Raw genomic sequence first — 21,288 nt, forward strand, 5'->3', positions numbered from 1 at the left:
CTCCAGGAAGCGAGAAATACTGCTCCAGTTTCAAATTTGAGCCTCCCATGCTGTAATTATACAGGTTAACCTGTCAACTCAAAAACAATCTGCGATCAGTAATGTATAAGGATGCCTCCCTACTAAAATTAATTCTGAACCCCCAAGGAATAACTCTGAATCCGAGCATCACGTGCATTCGTTTTGATGCATGTTTAATCTCGGGGTCAAGACCTATTAAACTTTTTTTATGTCAGCGCTGTTTGGTATTCCGAACTTTGGAGGCGTGCACCAGGCGGTCGGCCGTCCATTTCTACTTTTCGTGGTCAGGTAAATGTACTTTTGCACGGTCCTCATGGTAGGACTTTGGCTTGACAATGACCCACACATACCTATACGGATGCATGCTTTGTGACCAGAAGCAGGAACTTCAACTCACTCTTCCGCTTTTCTTTCTGGCAAAAATATTGACGACAGCTAGAGGCGCATGACTAAAGATGTTTCCAATTGTATACTTACAACAGAAATTGTTTTAAACTTCAGGGCACTTTGTTCATTTGTAGGGGAGGTAAAGGAACATATGCTAGCCATAGTCAACATTTCACTCCAACTCAATAATCTCTGGCTGATTTACGTTTTGTCTCTAAAATATCATATGGCGAGGCGAGTGGTTGGGGATGGAGCCACACTGACCTGGTGAACTTGACATCCAAGCCAACCTTTACGAATACTGAAATTTGGACATAACTGTTGGTGCACAATATATGACATCAGCTTAAATTTACCACACTGAAACTGTGCTAAACATTGTATTTAGATTTCTCAATGAACGATTTCCAGTGTTTCAACAATGCCCTCGCAGCTTCCCGCCCTCTGGGTTAATTGATTAATTTTGCTAAACCACAGGAAACTGCCTTATGGGCGCGATGTGTTCACGAAGACAGCAAATGACCATAGCTTGAGGCTTGCTTGACAATAGACACAATTAGATAAGAACCCTATTGTGACTGTACTGTCAGTGACACTGAAGGCAGCCAGACATCAAGGGAATATCCTGCAATAATCCATTATTAATTTCGGTCAGTTCAATTACGTCGACCATCCTGCCTCTTTTGTACCGGGAGTTTTCCTTGATCTTGCCTCACGAGAGATTTTGCACTCCCCTCTACTTTCATCAGTCCGAGTCCCGAGAGATCTGCTCTAATTTCCCGTGCCTGTCCTTATAATCTCTTACTCTGCAGTTGTTACTTTTGCAAGCTTGCATATAGGTCAGTAATAATAGGAATCTCAGCTTGGGAAATCGAGCTGGTCACATGTATTATCATCATTGTCACCATTGCTGATTTGAAGTGGGACAGGAGGTATGACACATGACAAGTCTTGCTGCCAAACATTTGTGCGTACTTTGTATCTGGAAAAAATTCCATGCCCCGACTCATGACCTTTTGACCATTGTATCTTATGTACATGAGACCTTTACTCGAGCATGCCTCACCATCCTGGTCATCTGCTCTTACAATTCAACAATCTGACCAAATTGAACGTAATATATAAAGACGTGCATGTCGAATTATTTTAGGTTACAATAATTACTTCGAATACTCACTTGCCCTTGAATTACTTAACATACCATCATTAATACAACGGCGAAATCAAATATTAGAAAAATTTGAAAAAATGCTAGAATCTTAGTGCACTCAAGACTTGGATCTTTACTCCCTCCACTTTGTAGTTCCTTACCAAATTTTCTGCCCTCAATCGTGGTCTCTTTAACCCAATTTGCCGTACTGCCAGAAACGAAAAGTCGGCAGTCCCCCAAATGGTAAAAATAGTTAATGTCATTAATCTTTCCTAGTAATTTTTATCCTTTTATCCTTGACAATTTAACTTGCTCGTCCAAAATGCAATACATGTGTTTGTTGTTGGTGTCGGCGTCATTGTTTTCGTGGATGTCGTACTTGGTTTATTTGGAAATTTGTAATAGTTTTTGAATGAATTTTAATTATTGATGATTTTAATGGTTTCATATTTGTAAATCAATCATTATGAGTCCTACGACTCTCTAAATTGATATCGTTTTAAAACCGAAATAAATAAAAATTAAAAAAATAAAAATAAATTGTAACACACCTAATCGCAGGCTAGTACGCAGTTTTTAGTCAGGTTAGTTTTCGAGCAGGTTTTCTAGTCTACATTAATTGCAAAGCCTTCGTGGATATCCTCTTTTCATAATACTCGAACATCAATGTAACAGGAAAAGTAACAAATCTGTCACGGGAATGGTTTCCGTCTCAACGATCAATCAATTTATTTTTTTACATAAACACGCACTAAACGACAGTCAAGCAAGACTGTAAGAAGAAAATAAAAGCAAATGCACAGAGATTCAGTTCCATTTACTATAGAATTGAAGCAAGTTCTTTGTGTATAGGTCTAAAGTTATTATGACTTCCTAATTAAGATATTTTTTAATTTATCCCTCTATTATAGGTGCCAAACAGTGTCATATCTATATTTCTCATGTATTCATAAATATGCCAAAATATTATTTAAAGCAGTAGAGGCGTACCATAGGCTTCAGTCTTTTCATATCGGCAAAGGTATCAAGAAGGTCGTAATGAAACATACCACAGACAGTATCGATATCTTTTTCTCAAATTGGGTTAAAAGTCTACAACATTTGAATTCACAGTGTATTTTCGAGCAGTTCGCCTTTTAGAATGATAAAGCTAATAAAGTTCATGTATACAACACAACAGAGTTTATTAGAACGTTATTGTCGATTGAGCCTATGACCTTCCAATTGTTTCCCCATGGTGATTTCTACTATCAACATTCAAAAGAAGTAATCTTGCTTTCAAGTTCAATATGGCCGATTCCATGAAAAAAGTCTTTTTTGGTTGTCATGTAGTTAGTTTTAGCTGCGGTACAAATAAAATTCTTTTCCTGAGAAATTGCCTTTTCCGCTAATTTTTGGAACTTCCAACTTCTTCGGACTTTAAATAAATCGCTTGATTTCATGTGGTGCCGGCAAATTTAACTATAGTCATGCCATTTATAGTTTAAACAACTGCGTTCATTGTACTGCAGTGTGTGCGAATTCTCCTAGAAAAGTCGGACAAAAGCCAAAGCATGCGTCAAGTAAAGCCACCGCAGTAGCGAAGATATATGCGGAGTTACGATGTAAGATGAGCCCCGGAGTCGTCTGGTTTTCACATACAGTGCACACGAGATTTACAAATAAGAAGTGCATTGTGAGAGTGTTAGAACTACCAGTATTTTTCCATTGATGTAGTCTAATTGCTTAATTTGTAATAGTTATGGGTTCCTTTTTTAAAAGACGTGTGCATCTTTTTCATTCGGCACAACTTATTATCAAATAGCACAGTTGTTGGGCAGGATGGCACAATATTTTTAAATTTCTACCTACTTGAACAACATTTTAATGGAAAATTCCTTCAGATTATAAAAAAACCCTGTCACATATCTACAAACTACATTGACCAACAATTTGTGAGAAAACTACATTTGAAAGGGTGTGCATATTCAATGGGTCATATTTCGGGAGTGCCAGTATAAAAATTCATATTCTCCAACCTCAAAAAAAAAACAAATCATTGAAAATGTTTTGACTCTCAGAGATGACCCACAAAAGTCACTTTTTAGAGGGAATTCAGGGATCCGTACATCGGCCTACCAGAGTTGTGACGGTTTCCTGTCTTAGCGCCCTCACGTGATCGACAATTTTGCAGACGCAAGCACCGCACCCTTGATTGGAACGGTAATTCATGAGTGAAGTCTGTTTCTCCGTTGGGAATCGATATCTTTGAGGCTCGTGCTATCGTTCATAAATTGCGAGAGACGTTACAGAAACTATTTTGCATTTTGCAATGACGACAGAGGCAATTGCACCCAAAAGCGATGTCGACCACATAGAGGTTTCAACTTTGATTTTTACCACTCGTGCTTCAAGATAAACAAGATTAGTGACCGATGGCAGACTGAACTGCTATGATGTCATAATGCAAACAATCATTTTAACAGTACTGAAAAAATACAAATTCTGAGTTAGCAATATGCCATGACGCTATGCCAATATGCACTTGGGTTAGTACACGTTTGAGAGAGGAGCCGGCGTCCCACTTCAAGAAAGCCTCCTCTTGTCCTCCTTTACCAACCCTGACCACACCCTCTTTGAACTCGATCCAAAAGAAGCGGTATTCATCACCACTGACGATGCCTGTCTCAACGTGTTGAACCTGCACGACTTTACACCTGCCCCCACCTGTTTCTGACTGGCACGGTCTGATGACTGATTTGGTATTCCCCCATCCACCAATATCTACAGACACATGAAATCATAGAACTAGCCAATTCAGCATCCTGGGTATACAAATCCAACTGAAGCCTTTTGGAAAGTTTTTTAGATAAAATGAAATGGGCATTCTTCATTTGTAGCCAAAGCTAAGAGGTAATTGTCTGTTGCCAATATTTTAAATATTGTATACCCACGCTAATGTTATTATCTGATTATGCAAGGCGTATGTAAAGTTGCCATTGAAGCTATGGTCGTTTAGATTCGATGTGAATTGATTCAAATCACAATTTGTGATTATATTGGTCATCAATGCAATCATCAATCACTCACTGATCTCGGCAAAGATAAAGTTTTCTGTCATGCCTTCCGAAAGGGCTACAAGCGGCTCACGTGCAGATTTCAGTTTGAAATTCAAACGAAAAGGCATCGTCAAAGGTTGCAGGATGAACGTGAAACGCTGAGGGTTGGAGGCTGGAGCAATAAACGAGCAAGCTAGAGAGGAAACGAACGAAAAACAATATTGGACCGAGATGGAACAACACATTATTAGCAAGCCATTTTTAAAAATAGGCCTATGGGGGATGGGGTCATCTTCCTGGAGGGAACAATCATTTTTCCAAAATCTGATGCTGGCCCTAGTATGCTCTCTCTGTAACGGCACCCACACAATTAATAATTGTTAATGCTTTCCTGGACAATTGAGGGCGCTATTTATTTGATACCATACATGGACATAGACATAATCCGCTGCATAGGTTTTTTTGTTTAAATTGTGAACCCTGAATTAACTTAATGAAAACATTTTGGAGAAAGAGATTAATTTTTGCTTATTGCTGTGCACATAAACAATTATGCATCAGCAATTAAGAGTAAATCTAGTTTACCAAAATCTAAAAAATGCAGGACTTTTTGTGTACAGACCAATGTAACATTGATGATTTCTGCCTGGATGACATCACAGCTTTGCTCATGAGAAATGGAAATTCTCATCAGCATAAACATGACAAAAAGGCAATTAAAACAATATTCGAAAATAATGTCAACCAGCACACGAAGGTGTATTTTGCTTCATATTGTTAGTGTGTTAATTTTGTTTGTATTAAAACAAATTAACTGCAGTTTACCCTTCGAGACTACTTCAGACACTCCACGTTTATGTGTATCATCCGTTGGCATGACACATGAAAGTCATCTTGAAGATGAACACGAAAGATGAACACGGTTCGATATTCAGCAGAACAGCCAGTCTTCCATTTGAAAAGATTTGCCTTAATTCACAGTTTGCTGCGCCATTGATTTTATTACACCTGAACTGGTTCAAGAACGTGGTTCAATCTTCGTCGCAACACCCGTGCATTTTGGACGCATTTAATTTCCTGGTATTTCTTTTCTTTCATGGACCTTCGTACATGGACCTTCTATCATGCATGAATTACCGTGCAGGAAGCTTGTCCGTTTGGCTCTACTTAATTAAAATTTTAAATTAAATAAGTGTTGTTTCGCATTCTGTTGCCAGGATGGCCTCATGAGTTGTTGATTAACTGTTATCTTTTTATAACATATATAGGCTAGGTGACAAACAATATGGTAAACGACAGTTAATTACTGAAACACATAGTAATCAATTTTCAGAAAACGTTGGTTGAAACCCCGATACATACAAATGATTAATGCGTCCCAACAAACCGCAATTACGAACTGATGAAAATGACAGCCCAAAATGAATGAAATGTGTCAAGGACAAGTTTATAGAGACGATTTTGGAGTCGTTTTGGGGCCGGCTTCTAAACTGCGATCGAAGTAGTTTCAAATAAACACAGTGACAGGATAGAAAGCTATTGAAGTTTTAATAATACCGTTTCTAAATGCCACCCAAAGTTTTAAGGCAAAAACTGGGGGAAAATTATACAGAGCCCAACTAAGATACAAGTTTCTGTCAAGTACCCCATCGTTCATTAGCAGAGGAATAGTAGCAAAGAAATACTTTTGTCCAAAATAGTTTGAATAGCTTTTGACTTTGCGGTAAAGTAAATGACTTATCACTGTACAGCCTAAACCGATAAAAGATCAACTTGTTTGTAGAACTGATAAATAACTTTTCTGTGGAATTTAGAGTTTTGCAGTTATTTTAATGTGGTTTGACTTTCATGCTGAAAATAAATCACGTCACGGTGTGGTTTGATTGACTCTTCATATTGATTTTATTGAAAAGTCAAAAACCTTATGATTTCAACCAGACTGTCACCTAGTCTATACACCCATGTGTGAGTTCACCCATGCATCCATTATTTCAAACGTGAAATCTTACAGCAATTCATCCAGTTCTGGACCTCCTCGAAGTCTCCGCTGTGAAGAAAGGTGTTAAGATATGTTGTCTTAAACGGTCTGACGGCTGATCGAGTAGACACCCCTCCCATCCAGACCTCGGTGCAAAGACATGGATTCTTAACAGGAATCATCCAACGATATCGATTAAGTGAGTTTGGGTCCGGCTCTTGTGTGATCGTGCAAACTGTTCCTGAAATTGTGATAAACGGTTGATATAAATTAATGAATAAAATTATACATTCCTGAATGTCAATTAAACCTCTAACGAGATTTCAATGTTATGACTAAATTGGAAATATTGCTTATGTTGACGTGTTCTCCTCTCCAAATTCGCGTTATTTATACAATACGAAGAGGAATGACATAATTATTGGCATTCAAATTCGCATTCGCGCTTAATGCAAAGACGAACAAAGAGTGCAAACCATACATAATGATTCGCTTCAATACAATTTAATGACATCAATGTTTTATTTACTCTAGTCAGTACTGGCAAAGGTTGAAGAGGTTTTTTGTAAGCTGTAGAAAAAAAGTGGCAATGAAGATCAGAAGGCTAGAACGTATGACTTGTGCATTGCAGCCTACAACATGCCTTGTATCCCTTTGTTGCCTATTCGGCTTGTATCGTGTCTGCTTATTTGGGTGTCAGGGTGTTGGTTTGTCAGTTTGTCTGATTGGTTGTGAAATACGTAGATCAGGCTGCGCAGACGGTGGCTAAAATAACTCATGAAAGTTGAACAAAACCAAACATAATCTAGGTAGATTAAAAGACTTTATTGCGCAGTTTAGATTCTGCTCTGTCCTGTGCAGTATCTTGTTGTTCAGGGGAAACTGCTAGAATTCAGAATTTATTGCAAACAAACGAGAGATCGGTCAAAAAGGGAGATGTTTTATTAGCTTAGCAACCATGTTAGGGCTAAGTATCCATTCATTTCTTTGTATGATTCTGTAGTTTTTATTTGGTTTCAGCTTTCCTGAGCACATACACAGACTTTCAATGGAATGTTTTGTGAATTTTGTCCCCACGAAGTCTTTAAAATTGAGTTCACTGCTTTGAGAAAAATCATGAAAAACGCTATTTATTTGTCACACAAAAAATATAGCGCAATTGGTATATAATAGCCATGTAAAAGTGCATTTTTGTTTTTGAGTAGTTCTAGCCGTCGGCAATTTTATCTTCAAATTGTGTCTCCTTCAACAATGCTTGGAGAATTTGTCGAATAAACGACACCTCGTCTTGCAGTGAAGTGACTACAGTCAACTCAGTGACTGTAAGTGATCGAAAACACGGTCATGGTTAGTCCCCTGTACGTCAGTTAGAAACCGTCCAAAAACCGTCAGTGCATGTCATTAACACATTGTAAATCAATAAATAGGGGTAACTATCCTGGTATTTTGGGCACGAAAGTTATCGTGTTTGGAAAAACGGCGGGAACTTAAATTGCACTCTCGAAATTGCATATTTTGTTCAAGAAAACAGGCTTCGCCAGGGAGCTCGAAAAGGAGCAGCCATGCGGCACGTTGCTGCGCAATTTGAGCCATACCATTATCGTAAGGGGTAGTAATGAGATGATGATATATTCGCGTGAGGTAAACTCCTTTTCATAAAGAAACTTGGTTTTCAAACGAATCCAAATACCTGTAGCTTATTTATTACGGTTACCTATTTTGTCACTTAATTAATAGTGTGTTTTTACCCGTTAACCCTTCAATAAACACCAAGATTAAAAAAAAACGCATACCAGTCATCGTATGTTTTGAATTTTTTTGTTTTTCGTTGAATTAAGCAGAACATTTTTGTAATCCTCGAGCTACTAATGTGCGTTAAGACTGCCAAGTCCCCAGAGCCCTGCTAGCGGCCACGCCCAAAGAATTACACCGAGTGTCCACGTGGATAAAAAAATACATGTCTGTTGCTTAGTGCCCCGATGAACCTGTACGACTGTTTTATGGTTGCTAATACACCCATGAGGTCCATCTACTATTCATTTGATGCTGTAAAAATACAGTAATACCAGTCACAACCCAAACTGTCGTGACCTTGCGGCACAATGTCATGTCTGTCAGCAAAGAGATCCACTTACTCCATGAGGTCATATTGGCAACCCTGGTAAAATTGGTCTTGCTACTCTGCAGTTGTTACAGCTAGGTGAAACCATGAATAATAAACATTATATTGACCCGCCGTTCATTGACGGGCATCAGGTGTCAGTTGGACATTCCCTTGCTGTGATTGGTCTTTTTCATGCAACTTGTATTTCCATCTCTATATAGCCGATTTTGTGGAAACGATCGGGCCTTTCTTTTACGTCAAGGATGTGATTTTTATGGGGATTTAGTGGGTTTTAGTTTTATGGGATTATTCTAAAGGAAAGTTTTGAAATAATATGTCCAGGATTGACATAAATTTTGGACTGATTATGGTGGAGTGGCAAAAGTGGACAACCATTTTTTTAATCTTCAGATATAAGATTTGCGATACAATCCACCATCCATGTATTTTACAGTACATGCATATGAGGACTGCTCTGGGCCGTCACTTGCAAGTTTGGCTATCCTTTTTGTGATTGGAATTATCGGCTGAATACGTATTTTGGAATTTGTGGGATTTCAAAATTAATTCAGCAAGTTCAAGTTGCATTTTATTGTTTCCCATTTTACTTTCTCTATTTTCCTTTTTGAAAATCTTGGTTCATTTGAATCTTTTGGAGCATCAAATAAAATTTGTTTGTGGGAATTTGAAGTTTTTAGTTGTCCACTTTTGACGCGCCACGAGAGTTGTTAAATAAAATCCAAATTTCTGCTAGCGGAAAATTGCGTTTTTTGAAAATGCTATACACAAAGTCCAAAATCCCGAAAATCTACTAGCAGAAAATGAGAAAATGGGGTTGTCCACTTTTGACGCTCCATAGTTGACCAAGCATTCAGGCGCACGGACTCCTGAAATAGAGCCTGACGTTCGACAATTTTTGGGAAAATAATTCTTTATTGAAACCACCCCATGAAACACTCATGTTGGAATTTTACCTCCGTCTTTCTCAAGTAATATTTTGGAAAAGTCACATGGAGATGGGTAAAAAACAATTTTTTTATCAACGACCTTTCAGGTCCGGCGATGTCATACCTAAGCCATACCTCCTTGTTCATGCACGTTTGTTACCGTGCTTTCTTGAAAACGAGATTGTGCAACCTTGCAAAGATTTACCTACCTGCAGTCGATGGGTTCCAGATTCCGTTGAGTTGACATTGCGCAGTTGTTGGCAGCAAAGGTTAGATAGCATTATTAGAATCGTTCGTAAAAGTAGAACATGCTTTATGTTACCAGCAGAAAACAAAAAACCACCGCTACTGTTGAAACTTAAGCATATATGTGCGAGGGGGTGCTGTTCAGCGTGCTACTGCGTGGGCGCCAGCTTTTTCGTGGCTGCCATTTTGTTAGGCATTCCTCTCCTTTCCTAGGGTAAAATAAATCAACTTTCTTTGTTAAAAGGGGGCCATCGTTGCCCGACTGGGTAAGTCCGTTTTCCTTATAAACGCTCTGATCAACATGGGTAATTTCGGAGATCAGAACAGTCCCAGGAAACTCATATTAAACAAGGAATTCATCCCGAGTATTCCGTTCATAAACCGATGAATGTATAGGTGTTGTCTGTATGTATTTACAGTCATAACTTTAAGAATTGGAGATCAGTTATGATAAATCATGTGACACCCATTCTTACTCCTAATGACTCGAACTTTATTTCCCACACTGGTAACATCCCGGCAGAACTATTCTGTTAGATGCTACTCAAAAGGTCAACCGTCATGAAGCTCAGTGCCAAAGGAAATAATTCTTCATTATTTCGGAAAAATTGCGTGACACAACAAAATTATTTCATCTAGGGCTATAGCTGAACGTGCAGAATGTAACAGTGTAATTTCCATGGGCTAAGAATTAATTTCTACATGTATCACAATGTCATCATGGAGGAAGGACACTCGAGCCTAGTTTTTTAGGAATCCCAAGTACATCAAAATCATACATGCATAGTGGAATTTGTTACAACAATAATGGGAACTGGTGTATGAAGTTTGATAATATTATTGTACATAGTCTAAATTATTATCAACATGGAGGGAAAAAAGAAGCATAGGCTTTTGGCTTTCCCTATTTACACGAACAATGGTTCAGACTGGACAAGAAACATAAGACAGGAGACATGAGACAACACAGTAGGATATACTGGCAGGATAGACTACAGTTAAAGACAGATGTGCTAGATGTTGAGACCAGACCTTTAAAGAATGGAAGTAGATTGGCATGATTACATGATCTGATTTTCATTATTCAAACTAATAAGGTAGGTTTGGAAATAAATGCTACATCTGCTTCGGTAACATAAAGAGAGTGTTCAAATGAATTGCTTGATTGAGGAAGTTCACTTGCTATTTTCTTGCCAATGTTAATGAAATAATCATTGAAAGCGTTAGCAATATTAATGTATATCAATGTAAAAATCAATTCTAGCATCATTTTGCGTATAATAGGACGGATTTTGTTGAACGTTCGTTTTACCGAGCAACGAATTAATAAGCTCCCATGCATGTACCTTTAACATTATGTTTGTCTTTATTAAATTGTTCACCTAAGCAATTTTTCTTTGCTATTCTTATAACACATGTTAATTTGTTTTTAAACTTTATGTTGGCAGATATATTATGAAATGTACGATTCTGAAGATATTTTTATGCAGTTTTTTTTCTCTGATTGAGTTATAGATCCCTTCCAGTCTCCAAGGTGATTTTGACTTTCAGACTTTCGGAGCTCACACTGTGGAAAATTTTTGTCATACACATTTAGAAATTTTCATTGACCTTGTCGACATTATTTGGCGCAAGTTCATCTTAATCTTAGTTAATGCTTACAGACTACCGAAGAAATGTTCACGTTTTTCTCTTTTTTCATTTGTAACAATACCAGGTTACAAAACATCTGAAGTTTCCTAGTATATTCATTTTAATCCTCTCTAACTCACTCATCGGTTAAACGATGATGTCCAGAGATTGTATCGGCGATTGTAGTCCAAATGCTACGAATTAATCCTTTGTTTTCTCTAAACATCTGGGCGATAGTCTTTTAGGATCGACGAGATGGCTGAGATTAGACGCTCTCTTTGTTTACGCTTAACAACATGCCAATATGCTTATTTTATTTGTTATTTTCGACTTCATCAGTGTTAGCTTGGGATCTCAGGGGATCAGGAATGAAAATAGGAAAGGATCGTTTTGAAACAAGTTGACAAATTAGATCAAGATATTTTAAATTCAGAAGGGAATAGTGTGTTCATCAGTGTTATGGAAGTGCATAGCTAAGCTAGATAAGTAGGTCAATAAATGACAGAATAGTTCCACTGGTTCAGCCGGTTCTGCCGGTTTCGCCAGGATGTTATCAGTGTGGAAAATAAAATTCGTATCCACCTGGAGTAAATATGTTTGCCACAGTGGCTAGAGAGCGACCCATAATAACTGGCATTCCATCTAGGGGAAGTAGAAATGATATTCTTGTCATGGTTTAAAGCTGACATAAACAGTCACCTGACAACTCAATTTATTGGCTCAGATCAGACCGACGCGTAATGAACACGGGTGGCCTTGAGTGCTGGTTTAATTTTCTTTGGCACTGAGCTTCATGAGGATTGTTTTTTGAGTAGCATTCTGACAGAATAGTTCCGCCGAAATGCTATTAGTTTGGAAAATAAAATTCAGGTCATTAGGAGTAAGAATGGGTGCCCATAGTGGCTGGGGACTGACCCATAATGAACTGGCATCCTATCCGGGGGAAAATAGCAAATATTCTCAGTGGTTTCATGACAAGGAAACTAGACATAAACACACAACTCAATCGGCTTGGGGACCAGACTTACGGGTAATGAACACGGATGGCCTTGTGAGCTGGTGGGCTATGGTTACAGGGAACACGTGTTATTTGGTGCTGGAAAAGGTTATGTAACGTTGGCATCGATGTAGCTTCATCGCTCTTTCGTCATTGCTCTTTTTTCATCGCTCTTTTGTCATTGCTCTTTCTTCATCAATCAAAAGAGATCGATTGATCGATCGATGTAGGGGAACGATCGATCGATGTAGGGGAACGATCGATGTGTTGACTCCAAGTTTTTGCCTCTTTGGCGTTCCATACTGGTGGGCTATGTGCTTTATTTGGTACTGGAAGGGGTTGCATAACGTTGGCATCGATGTAACTTCATCAGTCTTTCTTCATCGATCAAAATCGATCGGTATCAATCGATGTTGGGGAACGATCGATCGAACGATCGATCGATGTTGAAGAACAATTGATGTGCTGCTTCTTTTTTTGGCAACCTTGGCGTTCCATAGGTCACAACTAAAATGCCCGATCGTAGGCGCCAGTAACTCTACAGCTACCATTTAACGATCTGTTAACGAGTTTTTGCCGTTCATGTTAAGGAGATAACGAAACCATTAACCTTCCTGCACATAATGTTGCTCTGTAAAGACTGGGTGATTAAAACGCCACAACAGTGCATCACGTAGCAAAATATACGCACAAATAATGGTCATCAACATTAAGTGTTATTCTCCCTGAAAGCTTCTGAAACTGAAAGCAATAAAATGCGCACTGCCACCAGTTCATCAATATGGTCCCCGGATTACGTCTGGACACGTCTACGTCTGAACTCTTTCAAAGTATTATGTGAATGGCAGGCGAACCCAGTAGTTCTGTTAAATAACATGCAATGTTGTGTACTTGGTGGATCTGATCTGTGGTTTAGTTCTTCAGATACATTGCCTTGTGAAGAGGGTCTCTTTGCAGAAATCTCCCATTCTATAACTTGTAGTTGAAAAGTGACCATGTGTCCCTGCCATTTATAATTCATTTTAATATGTGGACTTTAAAAGGTGTTTTTAGTTGTGTGACATGTTGTCTGCTTACTTGCATTTTCTAACCTGTCACTTTTTTGCAAAGTCCAATGTTACATTGAGGCTTTCTTCCCAGGACAGCATCACAGTTGTGCTCATGAATATGGGAATACTCAATTCAATTCACTTGATTTCTACAGTATCAGTAGTCAAATAACATATGGTATATACATGTTCACAGAGTTAGCAGTGTAATTTATAGATACTGCAGGGGAGCCCTTTAGGAAGCTGTAAGCATGAAAACTAAGAAGGAATAAAACACCCTTTGAAAATAGGGAAGCAAAAGTTGAAAGTAAGGTCAACTTCGACAAAGGTTTACATGAAAACAAAATGATTGTAGCTATAATTTGAATAAATATTTGCAAATTTAGACTGCAAATTCAATGAATATTCAAACTTTATTTACAGATCACGTGGTCGATTCATCGTTTATGCGATTCCACATAATTTTATGTAAGTCTGAGTACAAGCCATTGTTGGAGCAAAGCTTGTGATACACAAGACCAAGACTTTGATCCGCAAGCCCATAAGACCCGCAAGCTTAATAAGACCCTGAGACCCGCAGCCTTAAGACCAATGAAGGCTTAACCCTTAAGATCAAGGCCCCCGTAGTGTAAAGTTAGAACTACATCTATACAAGGTGTCATCATAACAAACCATGACTTAAGTATCGTCGATTAGTGGATATTTTTTAATGCCAGCGTACTTGTTATTTTTTTACAGTGATTAAAATCCTGTATACAATGAGTTCTAAACGACGTGTTCAAGATAAGATCACGGCGTGGAGAGTTAGGTAATTATAATTAGCATAACAGTTTCCGAGCGCAGTATTCTCAGAGACTTTATCTTAAGTCCACACTATAGATCAGATGATGTTCTACAATCCTGGCAAAAATTGTTTGGACGCATATCAACAAAGTTACCTTCAAAAGGTCCACCTATCCCCCGGCCAATGTTGTTATCTCGAGCAGGACCGCAGGCCGCGCATTGAGACCCCATGATTGAGAGAGGGGCCGACAAGACTTGGCCAGGATAGATATGATCGTACTGTGACTGGGACCGGCCATTTCGTGTTTTTTTTTAATTAACCCCAGCAACAAAATCAAAAGTAACAATGATTTTTTAACTACCCTACGTATTTATTGAATGATCACCCAATACAATTCCATAACAAGGAAAAGTATAACATGAATAGAGTTATTTGCATCCAAACTGATGGTAATTATCTTTAGAGGCCTCAGAATCGAGCTCCGGATGCGATGTCTCATTTGGTTTTTCCAAGGTGATGAGCTCACAAGATATATATTTCGCATGCACATACAGCCTTCATGTGTAGAGAAATCCTGACAGTATTTAATCCTCCGAATTCAATTATTTTTATATAAACCAGAGTGACTTTGCGGGGTAAGGGCTAATGGAATGTTTATATGATTGTAGCCAAACCGCGCACTGGGCAGTGACATATGTATCCAGGTTGGGGGGGAGGGTAAAATGGATTTTATTTTCTAACGGATTGTCCACATTTTTCCATCCTTACAATAATAATTCTCTTCCAAAGAAAGGTGCTAGTAAACTAGTTAAAAATAAACAAACAAAACCAAACAAAAACAACGTGGCCATACTGTATTATCCCCAGTCACTGCAATGAGGCAATGACCAACTATATATTTCAGAAACCCGAGCTATCTTTCAAAGACATGTTTAGTAGTGACTTCTGACCAGTCGGCGGTCTCATAAGATAGGACGTCACAGAGTAACCGTCTGGTTAAGCAATTGCATGTCGGGCCTTGAATTTTTACATTCCACATATGATTCAGTGGGAAACTTTGAAGTGCGCATGTGTGATGTTGAGGGTAATTTGCATTTGTAATGCGAGCTATGACAATTCGTGCCGTGCAAGCAAATGTTTCATTTCATCAAATCTACATCTGTTTTTTACTTTTTTGAAATAACAATGCCAGACCAAAAATATTTTAAAAGTAGGATTAGGTTAAACTAGTGATTTTTACCCAAATCTTTTCGAGAGCAGTAGTTTGTTTTCATTTTGGAACAATTTTGAAGGTCTGAAACAAAGAATTCAAAGTTTTTCTGGATTTCCAAAAGTAAGCTGAGGGGGAGAAAGGTGTGAAGGTTTCAGGTTTGTTGACAGTTTTCCGCTAGATTTTCTTTCTCCTCCCGACTGGTTTGCGTTTGGCTATCGACCTAAACTCAGCACCACTTACGTTAATTCCCGCATTTGTATGCTCTAACGGGCGTAGTCATTATGTGGTTCGGGGATTCAAGACGAAGACAAAAGTCTATTCATAATTGAAAGTATAGTTCATTATTGAACCGAGGTCTATTTGCCATTATAACATCCACAGTATTAACCCAGGTGCTACATATACTACACATATTAATTGGCGGTTCAAAATAAGTAAACTCAAGTTTGAGGTGATTGCCCACGCACTCCCTTTTATTCCTGAATGTTTGTGTTGACGTAATGTCGATGAGGAGGGCGTTTAGAAATAATCCTGAAAAAACGGTAGGTTAGCTTGCTTGAATCTCAAGATATCAACTGTTACAGATGGCATGTACAAAACTGGCTTGTCCGCACGTTGCTGAATCTGTTTTGTACATGCAACTTAGCTGGCGCAATCGGTATTATTATGACCCTCCAAAATTGCATTTTGTTTTTCAAGGCTTCGGCTAGCTCTAGTCGTCGGCAAATTTATCTTAAGTTTGTGCCTCCTTCAACAATGCAATGCTTAGAATTTGTCGAATAAACGACACTTCGTCTTGCAGTGGACTGCAGTTACCTCAGTGACTGCGCGCGATTGAAACACGGTCATGGTTGGTCACTTGTACGTCAGTCAAAAACCGTCCCTGCATAAATCAATAAATGGGGCAACTATCCTTGTATTATGGCTACGTGTCCTGAAAAACGTGAGATTAAATTGCAGTCTCGAAATTGCATCTTTAGCTTATTATAACAGTAGCCTATTTTTATCACTTAACCGTGTGTTTGGATGTTTTTACGACCCGTTAATATAGACTCCCCTAACAGCCAGACACATCACACGCATCTTATATATTACACGTTTTAACGGTTGCGATATTTAAACGAATTGTATTATCAAAAGATCGTTGAATTTCTTTCCTTAGTGATGTAACTGATACCTATTGTTGAAAGTAACGATTGTTCAATTAATTTTGCAGTTTCAGAGTTTTCACTTTCGGCGTTTAATGAGTTTGTTTCAGATGAAACAACTTGAGTTGAATTTGGGCAATATTTATTTAAACAAAAATAATGTATTTCCATTCTGGTTTTGACTTACTTTTTCCGTTCAAGATATACGACCATAATCTTCTTCATAGCCCAAATTTTATATTTATAATCCACTTCACTGATCACATTCGGTGCCTAAATTATTGCTTACAAAATAACTCGCACCTTACTATGTCTTCATCCGTCTCTGCATTTTCGGTGTCTGGAGGAAATTGTGGAGTTGACCAGCTAGGGTAAGTAATGTTTGACGATGGCAAGTAAGAGCTGTGGTTTCATCTCTATCGGGATTTAAAATCATTATTCTTTTCAAGACTATTGTAGTAATTGAATGTACTTGCTCTTAACAGAGATATTTTGAAAACTAAATCTAAAGGAAGAAACTGAACAGTTCTCTGGGGGTCACTGGTAAGGGAAATCGTGCCTTCCTTTTGAACGATTCCCGTAACGGTTGAATAGACCACATGAAATGTTTTCTTTTTATCTTGAATTTTGATAGACAACCAATCGTTAAGACAGTTGATGTCCCCGTCAAGCCATCAGTATTTACTTAACGACGTCTTTGGCACATGATATCAAGTCCAAGTTAACCTTTATGTTTCTTCAATGCTTATTCAAGAATGAAATGAAATAAAGTGTGCCCCGAAAATATTTTATTCATATTTTAGCACACTGTGCTCACTCAGAAAAAAAAATTTTCGGAATTTTATTTTAAGTCAGGATAACATCACTAGGTCCTTCTTGTCTGTTTACCTTTAGACAGGAAGTACAGTTAATCTACGTCTAAATTTTTATTCCATTAAATTCCTGAAAAAAAAACCTGAAAACATCTCATTCTTTTTACTCTTCTCATGGCACCATCAAATGTTTCAGTTGTGAACTGTCCGGCATAGAGCGTTTTTCTGGCAAAATTGCCGTACGCTGTATTTGAAAGATCTGATACCCAAATGCTCAACAATGTAACTTAAACCGAAGGACGTGATAGAAATTAAAAGCATTTCATTTACCTCCAATCTCTTCAGCCAGACCAAAGAGGCAGATAACTAAAACAGTGAACACAGATTTCTCCATTGCAGATTTGTTGTCTCTAGTAGATGCTTTCTTACGCGCGTTGTTTGACTGTTACATGAGGTGATACTCGCAGACAGACAAGCAGTGGCATTGCTTATGACTGCAGGTATGACAGGATAATGTCTCCATATTAAGTCTCCATGGTGACTGATTGAGGTAGTCTAAACTATGCACATACACAGAATTACTGTATGTAGCCTACCGTGGTGTTTGATGCGCCCTCTTACGATATTATCATGGCCATGCGTTACTCTTTGCGTTACTGCGTGCGATGACCGTCATGATTCCTGATGTCAGTGTTACAAAAGTTCTGACAGAAAATAGTCACACAATAATCCCGAATCAGCGTGTGTTATAATGGTGTAATCTCCAATTTATCCAGCAAACTAAATTCATTCTTTGCATGTGGTCATTGGCTCTCAGGTGAGTTATAATTATTAGAAAATAATATGATAAAAAATAAGTAAATACCTTCCCGCGAAGCCGATGGGTCTGTTTTTGTTTCGGTAAAAGTTCCAGGGGCTAACGTAAAGCGTACCGTCCAATGCATATTGGGACCATGTGTACATAAAAGAGGCGTAACTTAGACATGACCAACATATATGAAATCTTTGTAAGCTTTAAGTGATTTGGCATATAGAGATTGATTAGGGTTTCCGGTAGTTGGATCGACATGTTACTCATAAGTGTATTCTTTAAGTGTGTGCAAGTCGGGTTGACAAATCTTACATTGCGATACTGGGCAACCTGCAGTATGCATAATTTAGCAGGCAACTCATTTAACATCAAGAAGATGTATACCTGCCCAAGAGAGCACAATGTCCATCTATGCGCATTTTAAATACAAGAGCGCCCAACTCATTACTTCCAGGCGCGGATCTGCGGGAAGAAGGGGGGGGGGGGTTGAGCAAGGTTGGAAGACCCTCCTAAAGAGTATAAACAATGTAGGGGTGTCTTATTTTATTTTTACGGTTAAGGACAAACCAAGAGATTAAATGGCTTCACCAACAGCGAAAACTGCATGTACCGATACCTTAATTCAAATTTCCAGGGACCCCTCTGCATATAATCGTAGATCCACCTGTGATCACAGCAAACACGCGCGCTTCAGCAGTAAACCCCATCGGTTGAAAAGAGCCATGCAGGTCGGGAGTGTTCATTTCGCTTAAAACAACGCGACTGTAACGAAGTATTGCACGCCAATTGTTTAAATATTCAATGTTTTGTATATTTTGCACGATGTTCGAAACATGTGTTCAATACTTTACATTATACACGTATCTGCAATGTCCAATTTACATGTATATGTGCAGTGTCCAAAATATAATGTGCGACGTCCCGCATGTATATTCTTAATGTATACGTGTATAACGTGTATATGAATAGTGGGGGGACAGCCTGGCACAATTTGACCAAGCGTCATAATTATGATCATTAAAATATGAATAGGAATGAGGTGTAGGGTAAACTGTATGGCACAAGATGACATGGGGATGAATAGGAACAGCATAGGGTCGGAAAGTGTGGTACAAGATGACTTTGTGTATGGGAAAAATATAAATAAGGCATATCATGGGTAAAAAATTGTCGACACGATTTTATTTTTCTTATGAAATAGGAAGATACAAAATAGCTCATGATCATAGGTGGTTTGCTGTCTTGGAAAAATACTGACTGGACCACCAGGAGGTCCTAAAGTAATTAAGGAGTAGGAAGCAATATAAGCCCTGAACCGCCGTACGTGCCGCCGGGTAATGAGAGGGATAATTCCTAGACAATTGACTGTACGTAGTGGGTGGGCTGTGAAGGCGTACTATTGTGTTAATGATCATATTGTGTACGTTGGAAGTGAGCGTTAGTCTTAATCCTTGGACACTAAAGGAGAGAAGGCGCCCAGATGCTAACGGTCTTGCGTTCGGCTTACTATGGTTACTGTGATCTGATCGATACAGGACGAAGTCCCTGTTGTCCCTGGCTGAATTTCTTAATCCTTTGAACTTTGAACGGTTACCCTGTACCTGTATACGGTTTTACAAGTTCTGTTGGCTGCCCTTGATACGTAGAGGAATAGCTCGAAAGAACTCAGCCACCAATCAACGAGGAACCCAGGTGCCGTTATTGGAAGAATTTTTTGGTGTTTTTTGAGTTTTTTTTTGGACAAGTGCAATCACACTAACAACAATACGAACAATACAAGAGCAATGTGAAGCAATGCAAATAGCAAACTGAACATTAAAAGAGCAAGTTGAACAATTACAAGAGCAAAAGAGCGATAAAAGTATAATTTGAACAATAAAAAGAGTAATTTGAACATTAAAAAGAGCAAAAGAGCAATAAAAGAGCAAGAGAGCAATAAAAGAGCAATAAAAAAGCAAAAGAACAATAAATAGAGCCAAATAATTAAACAATGAAATAAGTCAATCACAAGCAGTGAAATACACATACATGTACACGTGTATATTTGTTATATATTGAACGATTTTATTTGTTTGTGTCATTTAAATGTCTTCCTTCCAAGGGTCAACATGAACGGTCTTTCTGCAGTCCAGCCCTATGCTTGTCACCGGTGTGACAAATGGTTTAGACGGAAGTCTAATCTATAGATATAAACGGAAAATATCCACGTTGAGGACGAAACGGACATGAATGAAGTTGACGCTGATTGGGAATCTGTTGAGGAGGTTGTTGACGAAACCTCGGATGAAGATAGTTCAGAATTGGAAGACAATGTCACCAGCCAAGATTGGTTGACTGAAGCCAGAGAAACAAACAGGGAGATGTGGGATGAAGACTATGACAAGTAAGTCAACGAATGCATGGATGAAGATCAAGCCAGGCAGAAGGCAAACAGAAAGACCCTCTGGGCTGTTAAGCAAGACTTCTTCGACAACCATAAGGATTTTCTGTCAGGTAACCTATATTTGAGGGATACTGAAACTCACAAGGATATTGTGGATGATCTCGAAGGCAAACTTGATAAAGGCATGAAATTCAACAAAGCCTTGACGAGAGTTTTGCCTAAACATGCTGATAAATTTGCCGGACTGTTTCAGCTAAATGGCGAAGAGGAGCATGCCTAAAAGATAACATTCAATAGAGAAAAATGGTTCCAAAAAAGAATGAGTACTTGTAATGCCTCTGATTTCCAATTTAATTAATTAACAAGCTCCCGGTAATCACTCTTGTGGTAATTCTGAAAATTCCTATGATAATTATTGTAAAAAATCAATGACGAACAACGGGAAATAAAACAGTACCAGTACCAGCCTACTAGAAAACAGTATGAATTCCACTGAATTTGTTTTGTGTTCTTACCTGCCGGTATGACTATCGAATAATAATTCTCGGGTCTTATACTGCATGGCAGGGAACTTCTGCACAATATTCC

General features: G+C 38.4%; 1 protein-coding gene across 1 annotated transcript; it reads right to left on the bottom strand.

Moving 5' to 3' along the window:
* Nucleotides 1-1,895: 1,895 nt before the first annotated feature.
* On the bottom strand, nt 1,896-18,029 carry LOC110985267 (uncharacterized). Its single transcript, XM_022246177.2, has 4 exons — nt 17,837-18,029; nt 6,606-6,815; nt 4,628-4,789; nt 1,896-4,321 (listed from the first exon to the last, which is right to left on the bottom strand). Exons 1-4 carry the CDS (start codon nt 17,898-17,900, stop codon nt 4,017-4,019), a joined length of 741 nt encoding a protein of 246 aa, XP_022101869.2. The 5' UTR covers nt 17,901-18,029; the 3' UTR covers nt 1,896-4,016.
* Between the last annotated feature and the right edge of the window lie 3,259 nt (nt 18,030-21,288).

The sequence above is a fragment of the Acanthaster planci genome, linkage group LG07 (assembly GCF_054643075.1).
Source record: "Acanthaster planci isolate LZ-2023a linkage group LG07, COTS_SCS, whole genome shotgun sequence".
Taxonomy (NCBI): Eukaryota; Metazoa; Echinodermata; class Asteroidea; order Valvatida; family Acanthasteridae; genus Acanthaster; species Acanthaster planci.

Bases quoted from the DNA above. Each gene is read 5' to 3' on its own strand.
- LOC110985267 (XM_022246177.2), bottom strand. From the start codon at position 17,900: ATGGAGAAATCTGTGTTCACTGTTTTAGTTATCTGCCTCTTTGGTCTG. The intron at 6,816-17,836 runs GTAAATGAAATG...TCACAATTTCAG, and splicing joins TCTGGCTGAAGAGATTGGAG to GAACAGTTTGCACGATCACA. The intron at 4,790-6,605 runs GTAAGATTTCAC...TTTCCTCTCTAG, and splicing joins CCAGAACTGGATGAATTGCT to CTTGCTCGTTTATTGCTCCA.